Here is a 23,048-nt window from a genome sequence, read left to right on the forward strand (position 1 = left end):
GCCAGGCCCTGGGGATGTAAAGAAAAGGAAGATACAGTTCCTGGGTTCAAGGAGCTCAATCTGTTGGGGGATCTGAGTGCAGCGTGAGTGCCAAAAGGTACTCAAAATGCCTTTGGAATACAGCATAAGGGCACCTCACTCAGCCTGGGGAACTCAGGGATGTCAAAAGGGCTTCCCCAAAGAGCTAAGTCTTTGGGCTGAGTCTTGAAGGGAGAGGAGGAGGTGACCAGGGGAGGAGACATCAGGTGTGAGGGCCCAGGGGTGAGAGAGAACCTGGGCACTCAGGAAACTGAAGGAACTTCGGAGGAGGAGTGGTGTGGGGGACAGGAGGTAAGACTGAAAGGCCGGCCGGGCTCGGTGGCTCAAGCCTGTAATCCCAGCACTTTGGGAGGCCGAGACGGGCGGATCACGAGGTCAAGAGATCGAGACCATCCTGGATAATATGGTGAAACCCCGTCTCTACTAAAAAATACAAAAAAAAAACCTAGCCGGGCAAGGTGGCGGGTGCCTGTAGTCCCAGCTACTTGGGAGGCTGAGGCTGGAGAATGGCGTAAGCCCGGGAGGCGGAGCTTGCAGTGAGCTGAGATCCGGCCACTGCACTCCAGCCTGGGCTACAGAGCGAGACTCCGTCTCAAAAAAAAAAAAAAAAAAAAGACTGAAAGGCCAACTCACTTCTAAGGGCCAGACATGCCCGGGGGCCGCCGCTCACCCACCCACCAGGTGATGAGGCTTGTCCTCCAAGAACCCCATCCCAAGACTCCTGACGCCAGCAAGCAAGGAGTTCAAGGGAACCACCTTAACTTTCCACCAGATATTCTTTTTTTTTTCTTTTTTTGTTTACCATTTCAGTTATTACTCTCTACAATTTCTATGCACAAATGGTATCAAATATATGATGGCTTAAAAATACGTACTTAACTAATTCTCTAACTCTTCCTCCACCAACCCCGCCTTGGTTTCTGGGTTAAGTATAGGATTACGGCCTTTTGATTGTAGGGTTATAATTAACATAGAATTGTAAATAAGAAAAAAAATGTGATTAGCCCACAGTTCCTTGATATTGGCTTGCCCTCCCAGCAGGGCAGTGTGCTGAAGGGAAACAGAAACTCCTCAATTTTTTTTTAACTGGTCTGAATTAAATTATAACTACACTCAGTAAGTGATCTGAATAAATGACTTTACTAACTTGAGGGTGAAAGAGATGGAAAAGAGCCACGTGCCCCAACCACTCCCCCTGCTACCGTCTGGGTGGAAAAAAGCCAAGAGATCTGGGAAACCTGGTATAGTTTAAAAACAACAAGCATCCTTTATTCTCCTTCCAGTCTCAGTGTCCAGAGGCTATGGTTAACAGGTTTTCAAAGTGCAAATCATTTCATTCCTCAAAAGCCAGAGGGGAATAAAAACTGTACATCATCTCCAATCCATATTCATCAGGAGCGCCCTGGGGCTTGTCATCCTGCTGGCACGGGGCCAGGTTTCAGGGTCTGGCAGAAAGAGGTCTGTAGGCTCTGGGACTTGGTGTCTGGCCCCTTGAGATGAGATTAGTTCTCCAATAACCCGAATGCCTCTTGGGGAGGCGGCAGCACGCAGGCGTAGAATCCCTCTAGACAGCCAGATTGGGCGTGGGTGGAGTTAAAACCCCAGGATGTTGCTAACAGCCACAATGAAAGCTGGGGGTCAGAGGTAAGAGCCTGCTGAGCAGGAGTGGGGATCTGCAAAGGGACTAAGGGGGTAGAATAGTACACAGGGCCAAAGCAATAGGAACAAAATGGAAAATTATTTCTCCCGGTGTGAAAGGGCAGAAGAAAAGGGAGCTAGGTAGGGGTTAGCCAATGAATGAAGAGCTCAGGACAAAGCTTTCTTTAGGGATATTGTGGCCTCCTTTCCTCCACAGGAGTGAATGCAGGACAGGGGGAGGAACAGACACATGATATCTCAATAAACCCACCTGGTGTAACATCAGTCTAGTAGAAGCCACACACAGACTTTGAATCTTTGCACGAACACGGGTCAAGGAAGACAGACATCAAAGACTATTATTTGAGTATGGATTGGAAAAAAGAAGGCACCTCTGAGAAACAGTACAAAACCAGGTTGCATAAAGTGACCAAAGCTTTGGTCAAAGTTTTAGCTGTAAGACTGCCACAAAGGTCTGGGTGGACAGACACTGCGGGAACGCACAGTAAAGCACCCTTCCACAGCACGAGGGCAGCTAGCTGGAGATCTGGGCCTGCCCCGAGGCTTGTAGCAGCATCCTCAGCCCTGTCCGCCTTGCAGCAGCAGTGACCACATGCAAACTGTTAGGCTGGGGGAGCTGGGAGCCCTACGTGCAGCACAGGAATGGAGATGGGGGGTTAGGCCAGAGGGTGAGGCTGGGTGTTGCAAGTCATTCAGGGGAGCAGAAAATGAAAAGCAGAGCTTACTTGTTGATGTTTGCAAGATAAATATCGGCTACATGACCCCCACTGGGACAGCTGGCCCCCGCTCTGGCTGTCACCTTTTCTTCAGGTGGCTCAGAAATGACCTCAATCTCAGACTTGGGGCTGGACCTCTCCACGACACCGTCCTCGCTGGGGGAGAAGGGGCAGGCAGGCAGGGAGGAGGGAAAACAACAACAACACAAAAAGCAGTGTTAAATCGGCAAGATGGCCCCCCGACACACACGCGACCCCACACAGCTCTGAGGCAGCAGCGACACCTGGCTGGGCTAGTTCTGTGAGCAGAGGCAAGGAAACCTAAGGGCCTTTGAAGGGTTGTTTAAATAAAAATAAATAATCCGCTGAGTTCTGCGGGCTCCTCAGCTCCTCAGGAAAGCGTGGCTAGGGGACACCTGGATTCGAGGCATCTGCCTTCTACCCCATGCTGCTTCCTGGGGAGGCCGTGCTGGGGCGGCCTCCTGGAGAAGGAGGCGGCAAGTCCAGGTTGTGGTTTATCGGCTGAGGTCCTGAGCACTGCCGGGTAAGGACAGTCAACTGTGTGGTGGCTCTGGAGATGGCGGCGTCGTGGCAGGACACCGCCACACACTGTCGTAGCGCCTCTAGCCCCGCTCAGAGCATCCAAGCTGGTCCCAGGTCTCTCCACTGCTCTCCTGGCCCCTCTGGCTACTGATGACAAAGAAAGCCCCTTCTCCCCCACAATTCATCTTCTCTTGATCCTGTAGTGAAGTCATAATGCTAAATTTGGGAGGGTCCTGTCCACGCACAGATTGCCACCAGGTTTGCGATGCTATCAACAGAGGGAGGATTTCCCTGCAGAACGAGCCGGGAAGAGGCTGGGAGGGTGCAGACTCACTCAGGATATCAACCTTTAAAAAATAATATTAAGGGAAGGACTAAAAACACTGACAGCATCGTATCCAAGGGAGGGGAGCTGGGGACAGAGGCAGGGCAAAGGGACAGGGGGCAGGCTTGGGTGGGCCCACGGGACAACTGCTTCAAAGTGTGAGAATCAACTAACAGCCTATCAGATGAGATCTCTCTGGGACCAGTTCAGGTTTCCTTTGTTCCTTGACATCCTTTTCCCTCCTTCCCCCATCTTACCCCAAATCAACCTCATCTTGGTTAAATGAACTAGGTCACTTCCATAAGACTGCTTAAGCCGAATTTCTCCCAAAAAACTAGTCATTTTAGTTTGCAAGTGGAAGAGTGGCTCAACAGGTTGGGGTGAGCATAGTTGTTAAAAAAAAAAAAAAAAGGGGGGAGGCAAAAATGTTTTCCCAGCCTGATCTTTCGAGAAAAGAAATATAGGTGGTCAAATAAAAACCCCTTGTTATCACTCATCAGGTATAAATATGGATGAGTGCTGGCTGGCTGGCAGGTTTCTAAAATGACTGGATTAGGGGGTGATTTGCAGGGGGCACAGATAGTGGAGAGATTTAAAAAAACTCTCCACTGAGTGCAGGGAGTGGGGTGGGGGGGCTCTTCAAGGAACTGTGTGAGCCTGAGGACTGCACCGGACCCCCCAGGGGTTGGCCTCCCTCATAGTCCTATGGCTCCAGAAATGAAGTCTCACTCTCATAGAGCAGCTGGGGACTACCCGCAAAGATGCCATGGGCCCAACGTACGTGTCTTGGACCACGATGTACTGATGGGGGATGAGTCCGTCGATGCCATTGTGCCGGCCTTCCCACCAGTCGTCGGAAGCCCGCTGGTAAAGCAGCAGGGATGCTCCCTTCTTAAAGGACAGCTCTCGGGCTGTCCGGCCCACGTAGTCAAACTTGGCAATGGCCTCGATGGGCTCACATTCTGAGAAGGGTGGAAAAGAAGTAAACACACGTTCTTGGGACCTGCAGACTCAGGAAACTGGGTGGAAAAGCTGAATTAGCTGAACTTACAGTGGTGGGAAGATAACTTAGAAAACGAACCCATGGAAGATAACTTAGAAAACGAACCCATGGATGATCTATAAAGCAAGTAATTCCCACACAGATTGTACCATTATCCTGAAAGCACTGGTATCATCTTTTACCTGCCTTTGCTCACACTGTTCCCTCTACCAGGAATCTTCTTCTCTCTTACCTGCCTGATGAAACATATCAAAACACAACTCAACATCCCCTGCTTTTTCTTTTTTTTTGAGACAGAGTCTTACTCTGTTGCTCAGGCTGGAGTGCAGTGGCTCGATCTTGGCTCACCGCAACCTCTGCCTCCCGGGTTTAAGTGATTCTCCTGCCTCAGCCTCCCGAGTAGCTGGGACTACAGACGTGTGCCACCACGCCCAGCTAATTTTTTGTATTATTAATAGAGATGGGTTTCACCATGTTAGCCAGGATGGTCTCAATCTCCTGACCTCGTGATCTGCCCGCCTCGGCCTCCCAAAGTGCTGGGATTACAGGCGTGAGCCACCCTGCCCGGCCGCATCCCCTGCTTTCCACAGTAACTTCTTTTAAAGCTCTTCATGCTTTTGACGTCTATCATCAAACTTGCCATACTATATTTTTAAGCTTTATTTCTTTTCTGATTATATAATAATTCCAATAATTGTAAAAAATGTATCATACTGTATTCTAAATATTTTATGTTATCCATTCCCCCTAGTAAGTAGAATGTGAACTTTTTGTCTCTATAAAGAGAAAATAACTTGCTCAATCAACTTTCCAAGGAGCAAAATATGGAAATATATTTTGTGACCAATCTATGAAAAAAATGCACATGAAAGTAACCTGAAAAAGAAAAAGGGGTTTACAAATGCAATGTATCTTCATTTTTGTATGGGCTTCTGTCTCCTCATCTGTAACATGGAGATAATGATAGTGTCTTTTTCATGAAGTTGTTATGAAGGTCAATGAATTACAATTTGTAAAAGTGCTTAGAACAGTGTCCGGCCCACAGTAAGTGGTATGTGTGCATGACTTATTGTTATCATTATCTTCATCTGTGTTAGGCTGCGGTAGAGATCAAAGAGCAAAGAGAAGGCTCCCAGAAAGCTGGAACCTGAGATGAAAGTCAGCTATTCTGGGAAGCAGAGAGAAAGGCTGCTTAAAAATAAGACCATGCCTAGACGGCCCTAGCTGGTAGGTCTGCTCCTGAACAGGAGGGGTTGGAGATTTTACTATAGGAGGCTGGTCAGAGAAGGCCTGTCTAAATATACCCATCTCAGTTCTCCATAGCCTCGGGAACGTTACTCGACCTCCCTGACCTGCATTTTCTCAACTGTAAAATAGCGGCCATATCAATTTCACTAGGGATTAAGGGATAACATACAGAAAGCCTCTAGCAGAGCTGGCCACAAGGTAGGCTCTAACCCACTACTCATTTTCCTAGTTCACCTACTCCCCTCCTCGAATGTAGCAAATGATCATATGGATCCTTATGACATCAGGATCTAAATAACCAGCCCTATTTTTTTTTCTCCTTTAAAAGCTGGCCAAGAATTGCAGAATTCCCAGCAAGGCAGGAACAGGGAAAGCTCCACAGACTGTGCCATTTCATTCTTGTGCCCAGAAAATTCTGAGGCCCCTTGTCAGCTGCTGAGACTTCCAGAGCCCATGTGATCCAGAAATGGAGGTGTGGAGCTGTGGGAAGCAGGGGAAATGTGCTGGCTGGACAGACCCTCACAAAGCATGGGCACTGCTGAGGGGCCTGAGGATGACAGCTGAGCATTCCTCCCCTTGATGCACGCCCACCAGGCTGCTCGGCACTCGCATGTCTACTTTGGAAAGGGTCAGTTTTTCCAGTCGGTAGGCGTGAAAGCATGTGGTTTCTACATCCTCATTCCCACTCTCTCTGGCTTGCTTCTATTGGGTTCAGGGCACTCAGCTCTGCTATTTCGCACCCCAGGCTTACTGTTTCTTTTTTTTTTTTTTTTTGAGACAGGGTCTCACTGTCTCACCCAGGCTGGAATACTGTAGCACAATCATAGCCTGTTGCAGCCTTGAACTCCTGGGCTTAAGGGATCTTCCTACATCAGCCTCCCAAGTAGCTGGCACTACAGGGATGCTGCACACCACCATGCCAGACTATTTTTTTTTTAATTTAAGAGACAGGGTCTGGCTATGTTGCCCAGGCTGGTCTTGAATTCTTGAACTCAAGTGATCCTCCCTCCTGGGCCTTCCAGTGCTGGGATTACAGGCGTGAGCCACCACACCCAATTGCTTACTGTTTTTCAAATGAACTTTCCTTCACTTTGTTCTCCTGCTGTCTGGCAGGAGTCTAGGCTATAAGGGACCAACATCATGCTGCACTCAGGCCAGACAAGGAGCTGGGAGGTGGGGCAAGAAGGCTGAAGGGCTATGGAAGGCCTGGTTCTTCACCTCTGGTTTAATACAGAGCAATTCCATTTGAGAAGGTGGGCTATCTCTCCAAGGAAGGAAGAGAATGAAATTGAGACATGGAGCTCACTGCCTGTCCTCAGGGGACCACTGGGCATACAGGTTCATTAGATGCACAGGATATATAATCACTTCCTTCTGCTTCACCCCTGGCATCCCCACTGACCAGGAAGCAGGGCCTCGTACCGTCATCACTTGTGTGGTGCTCTGCAGTAACATCCTGGGTTGAGTCTTCAACCGAGGTAGTCTCTCCATGAGGGCTATCACTGCAACAGAAGCAAGAGGGACCGGGACATTAACATTTGCTTATAAAATTCTCGTCTTCCCCTTCATACAGCCTCCCTGGCGCAAGGGCACTGAATCCATCTTACTCTCTCTATATCCTAACTACACACAATAGACAAATGCTTATAATGAAATACAAAGCTCTGGAGTTTTTCCAGTCTAGCTCCTGCTACAAAAACCACTTGAGACTACTTGGAACTTAGAATATCTCAAGACAAAGGGAAGCCCTTTCGAAGGTACAAGCTAAATTCTTTAGAAAATAGAGAACAACTCAACTCCTCAAGGGCTGATTCTCTACGTGAATTCATTCCTGGTTTTCAAGGGGGAAGCAGGGTGGAAGGGAAACACTGGGCTTTGGCATCAGATAAAACTGGATCCGAAAACCAGCTCTGATACTTGGTAGCTGTGTGATCCTGGGCAAGTTACTTAATCCCCTTAAGCCTCAGCTGCTTCATCTATAAACTGAAGATAATGATCTATATCCTCAGCTGTGTGAGGACTTAATAAAGTAATTTAGTAACAAGTTTGGCACAGAGCGGGTGCTTAATAAATAGTACTTGCTTCCCTTCTTTCTCATTTTGGCTGGTGGCCTCTAGGTTGCTTTGTAGTTTAGACTGTGAACTGGTGAAAAAGTGGAAGGCGAGTCATAAGAGTGGCTGGGAAACAAAAGTAGGGGAGGAAGAATCTGCTATGGGCTAGAGGGCAGGAGTTTGCTTTGGACTAGAGGGCAGGGGATAGAAGCTGGGTCAAGTTCTTGAAATAATTCATGAAATTTAAAATCATTCAGGGTAGGTCAGGCACAGTGGCTCACGCTTGTAATCCCACCACTTTGGGAGGATCATTTGAGTCTAGGAGTTTGGGACCAGTCTGGGCAACTTAGTGAGATCCTGTCTCTACAAAAAAAGAAAAAAAAGAAAAAAAAAAAAAGTCAGTGTGCATGCTGTGGTTCTAGCTACTCTGGAGGCTGAGGTGGGAGGATTGCTTGAGTCTGGGAGGTCGAGGCTGCAGTGAGCCATGATCGTGCCACTGCACTCTGGCCTGGGTGACAGAGCAAGATCTTGTCTTTAAAAAAAAAAAAAAAAAAAAATCATCCAGTGTAAGGAATCGAGAAAGGATAGGCAGGTTACTAGGAAAGTCATTTCTATTCCTGATCTCCTGGCTTGTGGACTTCAGAATTCATGAGGATGGGCACCAGGAAGTTCTTACTTCCTGAAAAGTACAGAAACTGTTCATTTCTAAAGTTCTTCCTCTGGTAGTAGGCAGTAACAGGTGAGGCTTTCCAGGCAGTTGTGTGAAAGCACCATCACCCATTCAGCCCCGTAGCCTGGCCGCACAGTTTCCACCTTGGAACCCTCCAGCCTCTTTCCCCATGAGATGGATCCTACACTCCTGGGAAGTTCCTCAAAGACTGGGTGACCAGTTCAGAACTTGTCCTGTATAGAGCAAGTCACTTCTAAGGAGGTTTCCCAGGCTCCAGAGAACATTCTAGAAGAATATAAATGGAGATTCCTCTTTGTCAAAAAATGCAGGCACAATTTCTCACTGGTTTCTAGGGCTAAAAACCATCTGATGAATCTGATGAATTTTGTGATGTTCTGGAAACCCTTGAGGTGCTAGGGGTGGCGGGGGAGAGGTTCAAAGGCAAACATTCCCTCAGGGCTTCAAGTTTATTTACATGGCCAGCCAGTAAGGCAATAGTTCTAAACTTCAGGGAGCCATGGAAGGCTTATTAAAAAACACTGCCCCATCCTCAGAGTTTCTGTGTCCCTGGGTCTTCGTGGAGCCAAATAATGTGCATTTCTAACCAGTCCTTTGTGACACAGACGCTGTTGGTCCAGGGACCTCACTTGGAAAACCACTGCTTTATGAGAAAGGCAAGAGGATGCTTTCTGAGGTCTCTTTTAGCCCTAAAATCCTATGCTTCTCTCGAAACACACCCCATCCCCAGCCTTTGCCCTTGTGCACCCACCCAGGCCCAAAAATACCTGAGGTCTCAGAAGCAGCCCACCATGCCACCCAACAGGTAGTCCTAGAAAACCGGGTTCGTTTCAGGACCGGAAAGCGTGGTGAAATGGATTTGTCTCTCCTCTCCACAGCTGTGGGGAAGCCATGTGGTCTGGTGCTCTCCTTTCCGTGGCTGTTTGGGTCTCCTGACCATTCCCCATTCTCTTCTCAGTGCTCTATCTCCCCTTCTACCACCCTCACTCACCTCCTTCACCGCCTTAGCTCCCAGGGCTGGCACTTCTCTCACTTCCCAAAGAAGGGAGAGGAGAGGCCATGAGCCTTCCAGGTGGGTGTGAATCCAGTGGTTGAAAGGTCCCTCTCAACCCAAGGTCGCCGACTCTTGTTCCTCAGGTGCTTCTGGCCTCCCACCCAGTCTGTGGTAGTAATGTTCCCTGACTAATCTTGTGGTTTTTCCAGAGGCTGCTAATAAATGTTGAGTGCACAAGAAACAGGTGGGTAGGATGGGAGACTAACTTGGAGGAAACTAGAGGAAGGCACCCGCCTGTCTGTGCCCGTGAGCCACACCCCTCCAGGACTCTGTCCCACTGGGCTGGGACTCAGGGGCCAGGGCTGTAGGGGTCTCTGTGCCCTGGGCACTGGAACACAGCCTGCAGTGGTTTGATGTTTGAGAAGTGAGGGCGGAGGTTCTGCCTGATTTTAGAAGGAAGGAAATGCTATTCTACAGCTTTCCACCACTCATGCAAGGGGAAAAACCAAAGCTCTAAGTCACATGCACAAGGACAGCTCCCTGGAGCTCATCATCCAGTAGGCTGAGACCTAAAGTGACCAACAACCTCCCCAGTCACCACCAACCATCTGTCGGTGACAAAAAGCTTTCTCTCCCAGCTGGCCAGCATAGGTTCCTCCAGCTCGGACCCAGACACTGAAATCTGCAGTACAGCAGAGAGGGATGAACCCAGGGATGTCACTGATATTACTATGTTCACAGAACACAAATGCCACGTTCTTCACTCTTTGGGCAAGAGGATGTTCTGTGGGGGTCAGGGAGAAGTGTGGCCCAATTGGCCTCTCATTAAGTAAACAACCTCCCCTGTCCTCCCCTACCTCAGTCGATAGCAATGGGGCTGGCCGAATTGGTTCCAGATGTTGAATTCAGACGGAATCCGATTTGGGCTGGCTTGTGCTTTCAGCTCAGGCTGAAACACTATTTAGGGGAAGAAAGGAGGGGGAGGAGGAGGGGGGAGGTAGGGACGTTAGGGATTAAAAGAGAGAGGCAGTTGTCTTTGTGTTTAGTAAAAAAATGACACTGTAAATGGTACCATGGCAGGTGGCATGGGGTAACGGACTGTATCCTGTACTAAGAGATGAGATTGGGATTAAATTCCCATCACTAGAGTGGCCTAAAATACTGTCACTGGGCTTTCTGGGTTGCAGCGACTTCATCCATAAAATGGAAATAGTGATTTGTTCTTTGTCTAACAGAGGGGTCTAACAAAGATATATCCCAGGGATTCCTTTTAGATCTCTGTTCCGAAGCTAGGTCATGGAAAACCTGGCCCCACAGAATCGAATGCTGCTTCAGGGGAGGACCATCCCTAACCTGCCAAAAACAAGGCTGACCCTTCTTTCTCTTCACAAATTTCTAAAATCATTCTGAAGTGCCAGCTTACAAAACTCAGTCAGGAATATATGCCTTTTATCTAAACTCTTCCCAATAAGAAGGCAATTCCCTGGGACCCAGAATGGTTTTTCTCACAATACAGAGCAGAGTAGAAGCCCGAGAGACACTGTTGATTAATAAAGATGCAACTTTATAAAAAGTCCTTTCTTAGAGATTAGTATCACAATTAATGTTGTCAGTATCTTTCAAAATAGTCCCTTGCCACTCAGAACTCATCAAAAAGGGAGGTGGCAAGAAGTGGGATTTAGTCTGTGGGTGGGGCCGAGGTGGGGGCTGCCTATACCATCCCCAGACCCTGGCAGCCTGGGAGTGAGGAGTTGGGAGGATCTGGGTGTTTCCCTTTGGTTTTCGTGTGGCCATCTGGCTCCCATGCCAGTGTGTGCTAGTGAATCCCTCCCCTCCTCCTGTCCTAAGCCCCCTACCAGTAATCCTCCATGCTTCCTCCTCTGCTGTAGACAGGGCCCTCCAGCTCCCTGGGGCTTGGGAAGATGTTCTCATGCTGGATGATGATGGTTTTGATCAGCTCATTCACGTGGGCTTGGCAGGACACCTGGTCGTGGCCCTCCGGCACTGACATCAGCGAGGGCCCGAAGCAGATGGCGAGGTTGTAGGGGTCCATCATGTTCTCTTCACTGAACTGTGATAAACTGGAGGAGAAGGGAAAGGGGGTAAGCTGGAAAGCTCTCGCATGAATGCCCAGAAAACACAATCACAGGAGGCGCTGCCAAGAGCAAAAGCAGAAGGTCCACAAATTGCCACCTGCCTTTCTGGGGTCAGAGCTTTCCAGAAAGTAAGCTGGGGAGAAGAGTAACCACCAGAATGGTCATTCAGGAGTTCAGGAAAAGCAAACTAGAGGTAGCTAGTTTGCAGCTCTGACCCATTCTCTCTTTCCAGCTCCCATTTCAAATTCTACTTACCACCCCATCCTCATCCCTATCTTCAGATCTTATCTACCAAAAGCCACATGACCTTGAGAACATGTCACTCTGCAGAGCTGAATATGGCTCCTACACACCAACGCACTAAGCTGCCAGGGCAGATAGGGACCCTCAGGCTGCCCTGCTAAAGTTATGGTCAGAGGCACAGGCACTGTGCATTGTGTACCTTCTTGCATAACAAAATAATCAAATTATTAGGGATATTCCCTTCTAGCCTCTAGACTTACTAAAAAATAGCCAACTGATTAGCTGTTGTATTCCACCAAGCCAGTGAATTTCTTCCTAGAACAGCGAATGCAACTGTTTTTCATGTTCATAATCTCCTTCTATATTATTATATTCAGGATTTATTCAGGAAAAGGTCAGCGTGCCATTTGGCTTCTGCTTGGGCTTTCTCTGGATGCAGGCTGACTTCATTCTCGGGTATTTATTTATTCTGGGAACTCTCCCCTTCTCAGCCAGCAGCTGTTCCAGCCACACCTCCAACCTTGGCCAAGGACCCAAGGTCTTCAATGAGCCATTGCACCTGATGAGTCCCATTGGGTCTTGCCCATCCAGGCATTGAGGGCTGGGCCAGCTCTGGATACCTCCCCAACACAGTCTGCAGAGTTGTGAGCTCTGCTGAGGAGTCTCCCGTATGGGCATCGGCAGGATTTGATTCTGAGAAGGAACCAAAGGTCCTCTATTGGGAAACTAGAGGCCTGAGACTCAGCTGTCTCCATCTGGGTAGCTGTTCTTCAGAACTGATTGCAGAGTTTGTTTCTGTAGTGTACCCCTCATCCAGTCTCACATTACAAAGTCCATTTCCTCTGACTCAATGGTTCTCTCCCTTCCTGGAGATGTAGCCCCTGTCCATTTGTGAATCACTGAAGGACTTGAAGAGTGGTATTATGGATGTGATGGGAAGAAAGAGTTGGGAATCACTGTTTCTAGGGCCTAGAATCAAATGCAGGAGAGGCCAGCAATGGGGGAGGTTACAAATTTCATTGGACTGCTTCACAGGAGTTCTTAAAAGTGTATAATCCTTCCCTGGATCCTGAGTTCAAAGAGAGCAGAGATTTAGAAAAGACTGGGGGAAGTTCCTAAGTCTATTTCCTAGTCAAATTAAAACTGGGGAGAGACAGGAGCAATAATTACCTTGGTAACCTCAGCGCGCACAACTGAGGCGTGAGGTGCCACAGTCTTAAGCAGTAGCTAATCCAAGCCTGGCCAGTTCCTGGTGTCATGGAGGGACAAAGAGGAGGAAGGCCTTGATCCTTTAGAGTGATCTGATAATGTTTTGGTAACATAAAAGAAAACCAGTAGTGTCTGGGAAGCCTGATGGTCAAAGGGAAACAAACTCTAGTCCTGAGAGTCCTGAGTCAAAGCTCTGTGAAAGATCAAAAATGTTGGGAAGCCTGCTAAGGTAAGGACTGTTCAATTCATAGGTGGCTACAATGACCGGAAGCTTGAAGAGGAGACATATCTTCGTGGACTGTGATCTCATGAATCTAGGTCTATTTTCTTACTCCCATCAAAATATAGACTAAAATCCATTTTTCTTTTCCAATATACAGTGGTTCTAAGTTTAGGGGCTGAAGCAGTGGGTTTTTTTTTTTTTTTGAGACAGAGTCTCACTCTGTCGCCAGGCTGGAGTGCAGTGGCACGATCTTGGCTCACTGCAGCCTCCGACTCCCGGGTTCAAGTGATTCTCCTGCCTCAGCGTGTGCCACTGCGCCTGGCTAATTTTTGTATTTTTAGTAGAGAGAGGGTTTCGCCATGTTGGCCAGGCTGGTCTAAACTCCTGACCTCAGGTGATCCCCACACCTTGAACTCCCAATGTGCTGGGATTACAGGTGTGAGCTACTGCGCCCGGCCTAAAGCAGTGGTTCTTAACTATTTAGGGGACACAAGTTCCTTCAATAACTTGACAAAAACTAGGGATTCTCTCCCCAGAAAAATTCATATATGTGCACATATAAATCCACACAGTTTTGTGTAAAATGTCATGGTGTTAATAATCTTTGAAGTCCCTGAAGGCTGTGTCTAGTGTAAGAGTATAAAAAACTGGATTTTTATTTTTAAAGAAATATCTAGGCCAGGCATGGTGTAATTACAGGCTCACGCCTGTAATCCCAGCACTTTGGGAGGCCGAGGCAGGTGGATCATCTGAGGTCAGGAGTTTGAGACCACCTTGGCCAACATGGAGAAACCCTGTCTCTACTAAAAATACAAAAAAATTAGTCGGGCTTGGTGGTATGTGCCTGTAATCCCAGCTACTCAGGAGACTGAGGCAGGAGAATTGCTTGAACCCGGGAGGCAGAGGTTGCCACGAGCAGAGATTGCGCCATTGCACTCCAGCTTGGGGGACAAGAGCAAAACTCCATCTCAAAAACAAACAAACAAACAACAACAACAACAACAAAAATAAATATCTAAAATGGATAACATTAGTAACAACTCCCTGCTTTAAAATTTTTGGTGTCGACTTATATCTACTCATGTTATGTCCTCAAAGAGTTCTACTGTATTTCTACAGTTTCAGTTCATATTATTAGTGAATTCTCCTATTTGATTTGAAGTCATCTTTTATGCTTCATAAAAAGGTTCAGCATTGTGGTTAGGAACAGAGGCTTTTTGGGGGCGCCAGGATTAGTGTGGGAAACTTACTTTTTAGCATGTACTGTTCTGGATTTTTAACTCTTTTATGATATGCAATTACCTCTCCAGAGGGCCCCTGCCAAGCTATACTTGGATTCCAGACCCACAGAAACTGAGATATTAGTTTTTTTGGTTCCTTGAGATTGACAGTATGTCCAATCCAAGAACAAACCATAGCCAGAAATAAAGTACACATACATCCAGGACTCACAGCAATGAAGAAAAAGGGTCCTGATGGTCTGGGCCATCAGGCAGAGTCTGCATCGGGAGCTACCTGCCAACTATTGCTATCCCTGTCCGGAAGTGCACACCTGTCGGCTGTTGTCTTCCTGTGGAGGTGGTCTGCTTTATCATTTATGTCCTGCATTCTATTTATTATTTTAGAAAACACTTTCATTATTAATGCTGCATTTTTAAAATGTTAACACTTTGATGAGCAAATCGATCTCGTTTCAATCAGGAAAAAACCCCAATAAAAGCAAAACAAAATGAATAATTTGAATTGGTGCAATTCCTATGCTGTCTTCAATAGTGACTGCCATCTCTGAAAGCAGCAACTCTGCATGGATGCTTATTCTATTGTTTCTCCCCCTTGTACTTTCACACACAGTCCCCCAGCCCTCCCTGTTTTCCCCTCATCACCATTTGCTCACCTAGCTCACGCTCCTCGCTCTGGGGGCATAGACTAGGCTCATGTTGAGGGCAGGTATTGGTCTCCGAGGGGAGACAATGACTGGTAGCCTTGAAGGGACTAACTCGAAAGTAATTAGCAGAGTTTCCAGGCTGCACATGAACACGCTGTGTGACTCTCATTGGGGTGTTCAACCCAAAGGCAGTGGTGGTGCTGAGTCAGGGCCTGGCCGATGAATGGAGCAGACACAACCACGTCGAAGAGATGCTGGGGAACAAAGACCCTCTGCAGCTCTGCAGGGCCAGCAAGGGGGCTACATGATAGTGTGGGTGCCCCAGAAAAGGTCTCAAGCTGGGGCCACTAACCCAGATACCTAGAAGGCCAGGTTGACCACGAACTTGGAAGCAAGCTGACACTTATGAAATGGTCTCTAAAGTTGTACTCCTTTTAAGCAGAGGCTAACTTTGTAGGAAGGCTCTTCATTTTCACAAAGAAATATATGCGAAAACACCTTGGCCCCTTGGTTTACCTTTTGTTTCTCCCACTTTGATAGATTCATGGATCCAGAGAAACATTTTTGTTCTCTATGAAAACCACAAAGCAAGAGTGATGATAAATAGCAATTGAATTCAGCCTTGGGACTGGGGGGCAATGGGGAGGGCTGGGGGTTGTGGTGAATTGGGGAGTGCCTGCCCCATCTAGGGGGCACAGCCCTTACTCCACAGGGAATTGCTGCCACCAGGGACTGCAGAGTCGGTATCGCCAGATCTAATAATTTTTCAAAAGAAGTTAGAAATCTGTGTCTTTAAAAAGTGAAATTTCCCCAAATGTAAGCACAATTTCATTGTTTTCAAGACACAATAGACACCTGAAAGGAACACATTTTTGGCTTTATCTGGCTCTCAAGGTGCCCATGTATAACCTTTGGTCTAGGCTGTTGAGGGCCAAACTGCACCAAAAGCAAAGTGAAAAGACAGAGGTACCTCAGAGGGGAAGAATCACATCCTCGCTTGGTGCCTTTCCTGTCATGTGGGGACTCCAAAGCTTGCTCCACACAAGGACATGCTGCTTGGACAAGAAATGCCCCATCCATGCCCACGGTCCCTTTGCTCCTCAGACCTTTGTTGTCGCCACATCTGTTCCCTGGGTGATTAGCTAAATACCACCAGTACATGGGCAACTCCCGCACTGGCAGCTCCACTCCTGGTTTCTCCCTTAGGGTTGGATTCCTAGGTCCAATTGTTCAAAATCTCCATTTGGACATCTCACAAGTGCCTCAAATGACCATGACCACATCAACACATTGTCTTGAGCCTTTTCTCTACACCTTGTCTTCTCCAACTCCATAAACAACCTCCCTATGTCCCTGTCGCTCAAGCCAACAATTTAGGATTTCTCTCTTCATATTCTATGTATAATCCATGGGCAAATCCTGTTAATGCTATGCTCAAAATGTATCACAAACCTGACCCATTCTCACTAGTCTCCAGACTAAGCCACCAACACCTCTGGCCAGACCAGACGGTAACCTCGGAATAGGGTCTCCCTGTTTCTCTTCACGACCCTTTCCAGTAACTTCTCCACAAAACAGCTGGCAGGTTAAAAAAAAAAAAATACACAAATCAGGTAATAACATGCCAGGCATGGTGGCTCATGCCTGTAATCCCAGCACTTTGGGAGGCTGAGGTGGGTGGATCACGAGGTCAAGAGATCAAGACCATCCTGGCCAACATGGTGAAACTCCGTGTCTACTAAAAATACAAAAGTTAGCTGGGCATGGTGGCACACGCCTGTGGTCCCAGCTACTCAGGAGGCTGAGGCAGAATCGCTTGAACCCAAGAGGCAGAGGTTGCAGCGAGCCAAGATCGCTCTACTGTACTCCAGTCTGGAGATGGAGCGAGACTTTGTCTCAAAAAAAAAAAAAAAATCTTCTAATTGCTTCCCAAATCTAAATCCAAACTTGCTACTACCATGACTCTGGGGTTTTAAATGGCCCCATGGCATGCTTTCCCCTCCTCTGGGTTGCTGCTTGTACACTGTCTTCTCAGACAGGTCTCTGCTGTCCACCTCAACTACAGTGCTTCTCCCTCCTTTCATTCAGATCCCTGCACTCTCCCCCGTTTCTTTACTCTTTTTTATTTTTCTTCTAAGCACTTATTCCACCTGATATATCTGTTATTGTCTGTTTCCTTCCCTGGAACAGGAGCTAAATGACATCAAGGCTTTCATCTTTTATTTAACAATGTATTAAATAAGTCTAGCACTGTGGCTAGCACACAGTAGGTGCTCAATAAATATTTTGTTGGGTTGGGTGAATAGGCATAGGTCCATAGAGGAACTTCCAGTAGCCCAAGCCAAAGCCTGATCCAGCTGTTCACTGGGAAGGTTACTCACTGATTGAGGAAGGCAAAGAGGTATCTCATGATGATCAGAGTGGTTTTGGGCAGGACCAGCAGGACTTTCCGGATGTGCAGAGCTCTCTCCTGCAGGTTGTCCATTGCTGAAAAGAAGAAAGCCATGTGTTATCCTCCACTATAACTGGGATCCCAGGGAGTAATGATCAGAAGTACCTACTACCAGCAGGGGCAACACGGACAGCATCAGATCAAGCCCACACACAACACTGGTGCAGTGACAGGAAGTCATCCCTGTTGCTCCTTGGGGTAGGGCTGTTAGAAGAGGGCACTTGCTGGGCTCTAGACATTTACCATTGCAGGATGTAAGGTGTATACTTCTTGGGCACAGGGAACTATGCCAAATCCAAACCCAAACTCATTATTACACATTATTAAAATTAAACTGAACTAGGGTTGTTGTAATTTTGTTATTAATAACAAGTTTGGATTTGGATTTGGACACAGGGAATGGGGTTAGAAATGTTCCCCACAGCATCTAACACCCTCTTATTCAAACAACCACAGAGAGCGAGCTGCCGCTAACCTGCTATAACTGCTCAACACAAAGCCTCAGAGGGCCTACATCTTGGTGGGAAGACAGGCTGTGCAAGTCCTGTCCTGCTCACTCCACACGTGCCATCTCATCCTCTGACAAGTGTGGCTTATCTTCCCCCTCCCTTATCTGCATTACGAATGAGTAAAAAGTGGTCTGAGGCAAGAGGTAGCAGGCCCCTGGGTATGTAGTGATATGGGGAAGGAGACCTGAAAGGCTTTCTTGCGCTGTGGAGAGGTTAATTACAGGTCAATTACAGGTCCTCCATCATAGGCAGCCTCTCACTTCCACAGTGTGCCATGTAAACACTGCCATTTTCTATGGGTGCCTTTATATGAAAAAGAGAAGTACTGGATTAGGAGGAAGAGTGTATCTCCAGGGAAGAACTGGGCAGCCAAGGGATCTTGAACTATCTTTACTATCTTGGCAATCCCAGTTCAGCTTAAGATACTTCACCTAGGCCCAGTCGGAAAAAGACACAAAGACATGACCCAAGGGAATCACATTCTTAATCACCCACATAACTCACTTCCACTAGACACTCATAAACAGAAGTCAACAAACCAACCAGAGAGCCAGCTTCCCAAATGCCCTGGAAATTTCTCAGGATAACAGAGAGGGACAAGTACTCAGGGCAGATACTGAGTGAAACTGGAAACTCAGTAGGTACGAAGATCTGGTCAACCTAGGAAGAAGGATCTTTTCTCCATTCAAAGGCACCACTCCCTCCAGCCTCTGCAGCCATCACTCAGACAGGGCCTGCTTCCAGGCTGACCTGTATTAATCCAAGTTTCCATTGATTGTTTTCCCTGGCAAACAAATGAGAGGGTGTTCCAGTACCACAAGCTAAACCAAATGGCTAGGAATAGCTTTTCAAGACCCAAATTTTAGAGTTAGAGGCAGAGAACTCCTAAGAGGATAAAGCAGAGAATATATCTTTCTCTTTGGGAAAATATCCTATTACTACTTTTAAATGTGCAGAGGGCTTTTGTTCCTAGAACACATATTAATACATTTAGCAGGTAAGCCACGTCTTGTTTAATGCAACAAGCATGAAATATTTGCAACGCTTATGCTTTTCCCCCTTGTACCATGAAAAGCACAAGCACTAATGTATAAGCTTCAAATACATAATTGAAAATATAGGTACTTTACTAAAAGAAGATAAAGCCCAGAGATGAATCAGAAGAAAAAAAAAAAAAAAGCCAGGAGTCCTGACTTGAGGGTCCTAGATTCTTACTGAAAAGTCTTTCCTCGCTCCCCTCCCACCAGGGGATGAAGGAGTGAGGATGAGGAGAAATTTCACTGGGGAAAAGAAAAACTTTATTGAAAAGCTTATGAGAACACACAGACCCTGTGGAAACTTTTTATCTCCTGCTACCGGTGCTGTGCCCCAGAAGCCAATCTGAAGCCAGAATCGTACTTACTGACGCAGGCCATCAGGTCATGAAAGATGTCCTTGGGGAAGAGAGGGTGTTCCAGCCCCCGGAAGTAAAGCTTCAGGACACCAGCTATGGAATCCATGTCATGGTCGTTCTGGTCCCCAGCCAGGGGGTCCTCTCCTGAGGATAAGCAACCCCCGCAAAAAGGAAAGAGAGTGAGAGAGGCAAAAACACACAGGACGAACAGAGGCGGTGGGGAGGGGGTGAACCATGTATGTCCTGGTCCCAATCCATCAGCTTTCTGCCCAGCATGGTGGCCATGAGTGGGACAGACCAGGGAACAGATAAAGCAAAGACTGCTCCATTTCAGGGGCTCCAGGACGAAAGCACGGCAGACGAGTCCATCAATATAAACTCTCTTGTGCCAGCCTGGCTCAGGGACATGGTCCCTATGGGCTGAGGATGGGACACAGCAACTGTCTCTCACAAGAATCATGAAACCAGGCTGGGACTGAGCTCCTGAGGGGAGAAAAATGAGGCCAAGGAGGCCAGCTCCTGAGACGGGCTCTCACGTCTCCTGGCCTGCAACCAAGAACACCTACTTACAGAACAATCATGCCAGAGCTCCCCATGGAAAATTTCATATCAGATGTAATTAGATTTAATGATAGGGCCAACCTCAAATTGAAACTATATATATCCATTACAGTGACGGAAATTGCCAAAGCTTGCCCATTACCTTAATAGCCCACAAAATAATAAATGGGCTACAATGAACAAGCGCATTAGCCTTGATATTAACTGCCGCCACCAAGGGTTCCAGATGAAGCCATAAACTGCCCAGATATCATAGTTAACTTCTTGGGTTTTGGCAGATCATCGGCATGAAAGAGGCAGGATGGGTAGGGCTGTGAAGGAAGAAGGAAACTGGGATGTGCCCTGGTATTTCCCTGCATATCTACAGGGGAATGTGTACAAGAGAGCAGGTACCCTCTGAAGAGACAGGTAAGCTGGCTTCCTGACCTCTGGGGACCTCTTAGGGAAGAAAGGGTGGAGCCAATACGCCAGGGGGCTGGCAAATATTTGGTTTTATCTTCAAGACTGTTTCCTTACCTCTCTCAAAGGCATTTTTGATGTCATTCACTTCCACCTGGGATCCTGACACCCGGAAAATTCCTTCATGCTGTAGTCCTGGTGATACACAGAAAAGTGATCAAGAAGAAAAAGCAAATTCACAAGCACAGTGGCAAGCTTAGCTGAATACCTATCTCCCCCAACCAGTGTGTGTTTAAGCACGCTGTCTCTCTTCTTTAGGCCAAAGGAGAAAAACATGTGCAAGGATGTTGGAAAGGTCACTGGAATAATTTCGAGGCATTCGTTTTCATTAGAAAGCACCAAGTTAGAGAGTCCTCTGACTCCAGGGCGACTATGAGGCAGATTCCTTTCCTTGTCTTTGCCTCTTTGTTCCCATCTGTAAAGCAAGGAAGTGACCCATTGGTACTTTTTAAAAATCATCTAGGGTCAAGAATAGAAAAATATACTCAGGAAGCTGAGGCAGGAGGACTGCTTGAGGCCGCAAGTTTGAGACTAGCCTGGGCAACATAATGAGACCCTGTCTCTAAAAAATGTTTGAAAGTAGCCAGGCACAGTGCTTGTAGCATGCCGGTAGTCCCAGCTACTCAAGAGGCTGAGGTAGGAGGTTCACTTGAACTTGGCAGTTAGAGGCTCCAATGAGCTATGATCATATACTGCCCTCCAGTCTGCGTGACAGAGTGGACCCTATCTCAAAGAAAAAAAAAAAAAAGAATGGGAAATGGGTCAAGGCATTAGTTCTCATCAGGAGTTTCATAAGGTCTGAGATTCTAATATTGCTTTAGCTGTTTTAACATGGTTTGATTGTTCAAGGGGGCAATGCTTTCAATACTTACGAAAAAGAGTGGACATGAAACTATAAGTCAGGAATGTCCAATCTTTTGGCTTCCCTGGACCACATTGGAAGAAAAACTGTCTTGGGCCACAGAGAAAATACTCTAACGATAGCTGATGAGAAAGAAAAAATCCCCCCAAAATCCCGTAATATTATAAGAAAGTTTACGAATTTGTGCTGCAGCCCATGGGCCACAGGTTGAACAAGCTTGCTATTAAGTGATCAGTCAATGGATAGTATTGCCAGACATTGTGCTAGGCACTGGTTCCTGACTACAGCTTTACTCTAAAGACAAACATGCATGAATGTTACACTACGATAATGTGCACAAGAACTTCTTGGTTTTGTTAGAGGAGAAAAACAAATCATGAAAAAAAAATGCTGGCATAGTAACTGCTGCTAATCAATGCTTTCACACAAACAAATTACTTGGTCCTCACAAGTAATAATGTCACAACAAGGTAAAGGTTGGCAACAATCTCATTCTCTGGATGAGGGGACTGATGAGTGACAGCCAGCCTTAAGTTATACAGGAAGTAAGAACCAGGGCCAGGACTCAAACTCAGGCCTTGTGGCTGCAATCATACTCAGTCTTCAACACCAGGCTTGTGGAGCCTATCGGAGTGCAAGTGCAGAGGCTGGGAACCACATTGGTCAGTCTGAGCATGGACATGGCTTACAGACAGCACCACACACACAACTGCAAAACCGGTGAGAAATCCAGCAAGTGTGTCATCAGTGCCAGCCCCAGGGGTTGGACTAGACTAGCATCTCTGATTGCATCAGGACCGCTCAGCTTTTCTCAGGATCCCTGGGTCTCAATCTTAAGCATTTTGTCAAAATCCCTCTGTTATGGCACAATCCTTCAAAAACCTTGACAGGCTGGAGAAATCTCAAGTTTTATTTTAGGAAAACAAAATAGACTAATGCTCCATTTTGCCCACCGTTAGAGGGTTTCTTCAGTTAAGAAACCTTCTTGTGCTTCATCTGCTTTTATCTCTAAAGCAGATGAATTCTATCAGCTAGACCTCTGGAGGTAAACCACATAGGCCAGGACAGATTCTGAATCCAACTGAAACAACATTAAGAAGTAAGCAGAGGAAATGTAGTTACCTGGCTTGTAATAGGCCTTAAGTTGTCTGCTCCTGTAAAGGAATCTCCAGAATATTCCTCACAGAGTGGCAGGCAACGTTAAAACCTCATTAGTACCAGTGTAATAGGACTATAATACTAGTTACAAATGCGATGTAAAAGCCAGATAATGTTGTTTAAATATAGTATGTAAACAACAAGTGCTTTGAGAGAAACAGCCATGTCACAACATGGTATAAGCAAATGTCATCTCGGAAACCGGGCTACTCACTATGTTCTAGTTGGTGAAGCCATTGCACAAATTCCTGAAACAGCGTCATCATCTTGTTACTTTTTGGTAGGTTAGAACACCAAGGAAAAGTAGCCTTGGCCTGGGGGTCCAGGACAAGAAGAAATGAGAGGAGAGCTCATTGGAAATCAGGCAGCAGGCCTGGAACACACGGAGCTCTCTTTAGGTCTGGTCTCTGTTTCCTCTTGAGAACTTACGTTTTGGAGGGACTACTATGTGTTCTTGCTCAACAGACAGAATCTCTAGATTCTGGAAGCAGAAACATTAATAAGTGGCTGGTTTCCAGAAAGTAAAGAGAAAAACCAGTTGGCTTTTTATTATACTGCAGGTGAATCCTTGCATAACCAAAGTGACACATCCATGATCTTTTAAATTTTTTCTCAGTTCACACGAACATGAAAGTATAAAACTCATCAGACTTGGATAAGTTATTTGGAAATGGCACAAAACCTTCCATTGTGCACAGAATCCAACCACTGCCAAAAGTTGTTCTCCTGGAG

At 46.8% G+C, this 23,048-nt stretch overlaps 1 protein-coding gene across 7 annotated transcripts in view; it reads right to left on the reverse strand.

The window, feature by feature from the left end:
• Positions 1-23,048, reverse strand: part of SRGAP2 (SLIT-ROBO Rho GTPase activating protein 2) — a 250,304-nt gene that overhangs the window by 7,310 nt on the left and 219,946 nt on the right. For 4 of the 7 annotated variants that reach the window (XM_007988689.3, XM_007988687.3, XM_007988691.3 and 1 more), the window contains exons 15-21: positions 20,354-20,431; positions 19,286-19,420; positions 17,304-17,409; positions 11,123-11,347; positions 6,956-7,035; positions 4,064-4,244; positions 2,424-2,570 (exon numbers count right to left, since the gene is read on the reverse strand). In XM_007988689.3, coding sequence (XP_007986880.1) covers positions 2,424-2,570; positions 4,064-4,244; positions 6,956-7,035; positions 11,123-11,347; positions 17,304-17,409; positions 19,286-19,420; positions 20,354-20,431 — 952 coding nt within the window. Of the gene's footprint in view, positions 1-1,283; positions 1,671-2,423; positions 3,305-4,063; positions 4,245-6,955; positions 7,036-11,122; positions 11,348-17,303; positions 17,410-19,285; positions 19,421-20,353; positions 20,432-23,048 lie in introns of those variants that run through there. The other 3 variants (XM_037985633.2, XM_037985632.2, XM_007988692.3) reach the window with 2 other exon arrangements.

The sequence above is a fragment of the Chlorocebus sabaeus genome, chromosome 25 (genome assembly GCF_047675955.1).
Source record: "Chlorocebus sabaeus isolate Y175 chromosome 25, mChlSab1.0.hap1, whole genome shotgun sequence".
NCBI classification, from domain to species: domain Eukaryota; kingdom Metazoa; phylum Chordata; class Mammalia; order Primates; family Cercopithecidae; genus Chlorocebus; species Chlorocebus sabaeus.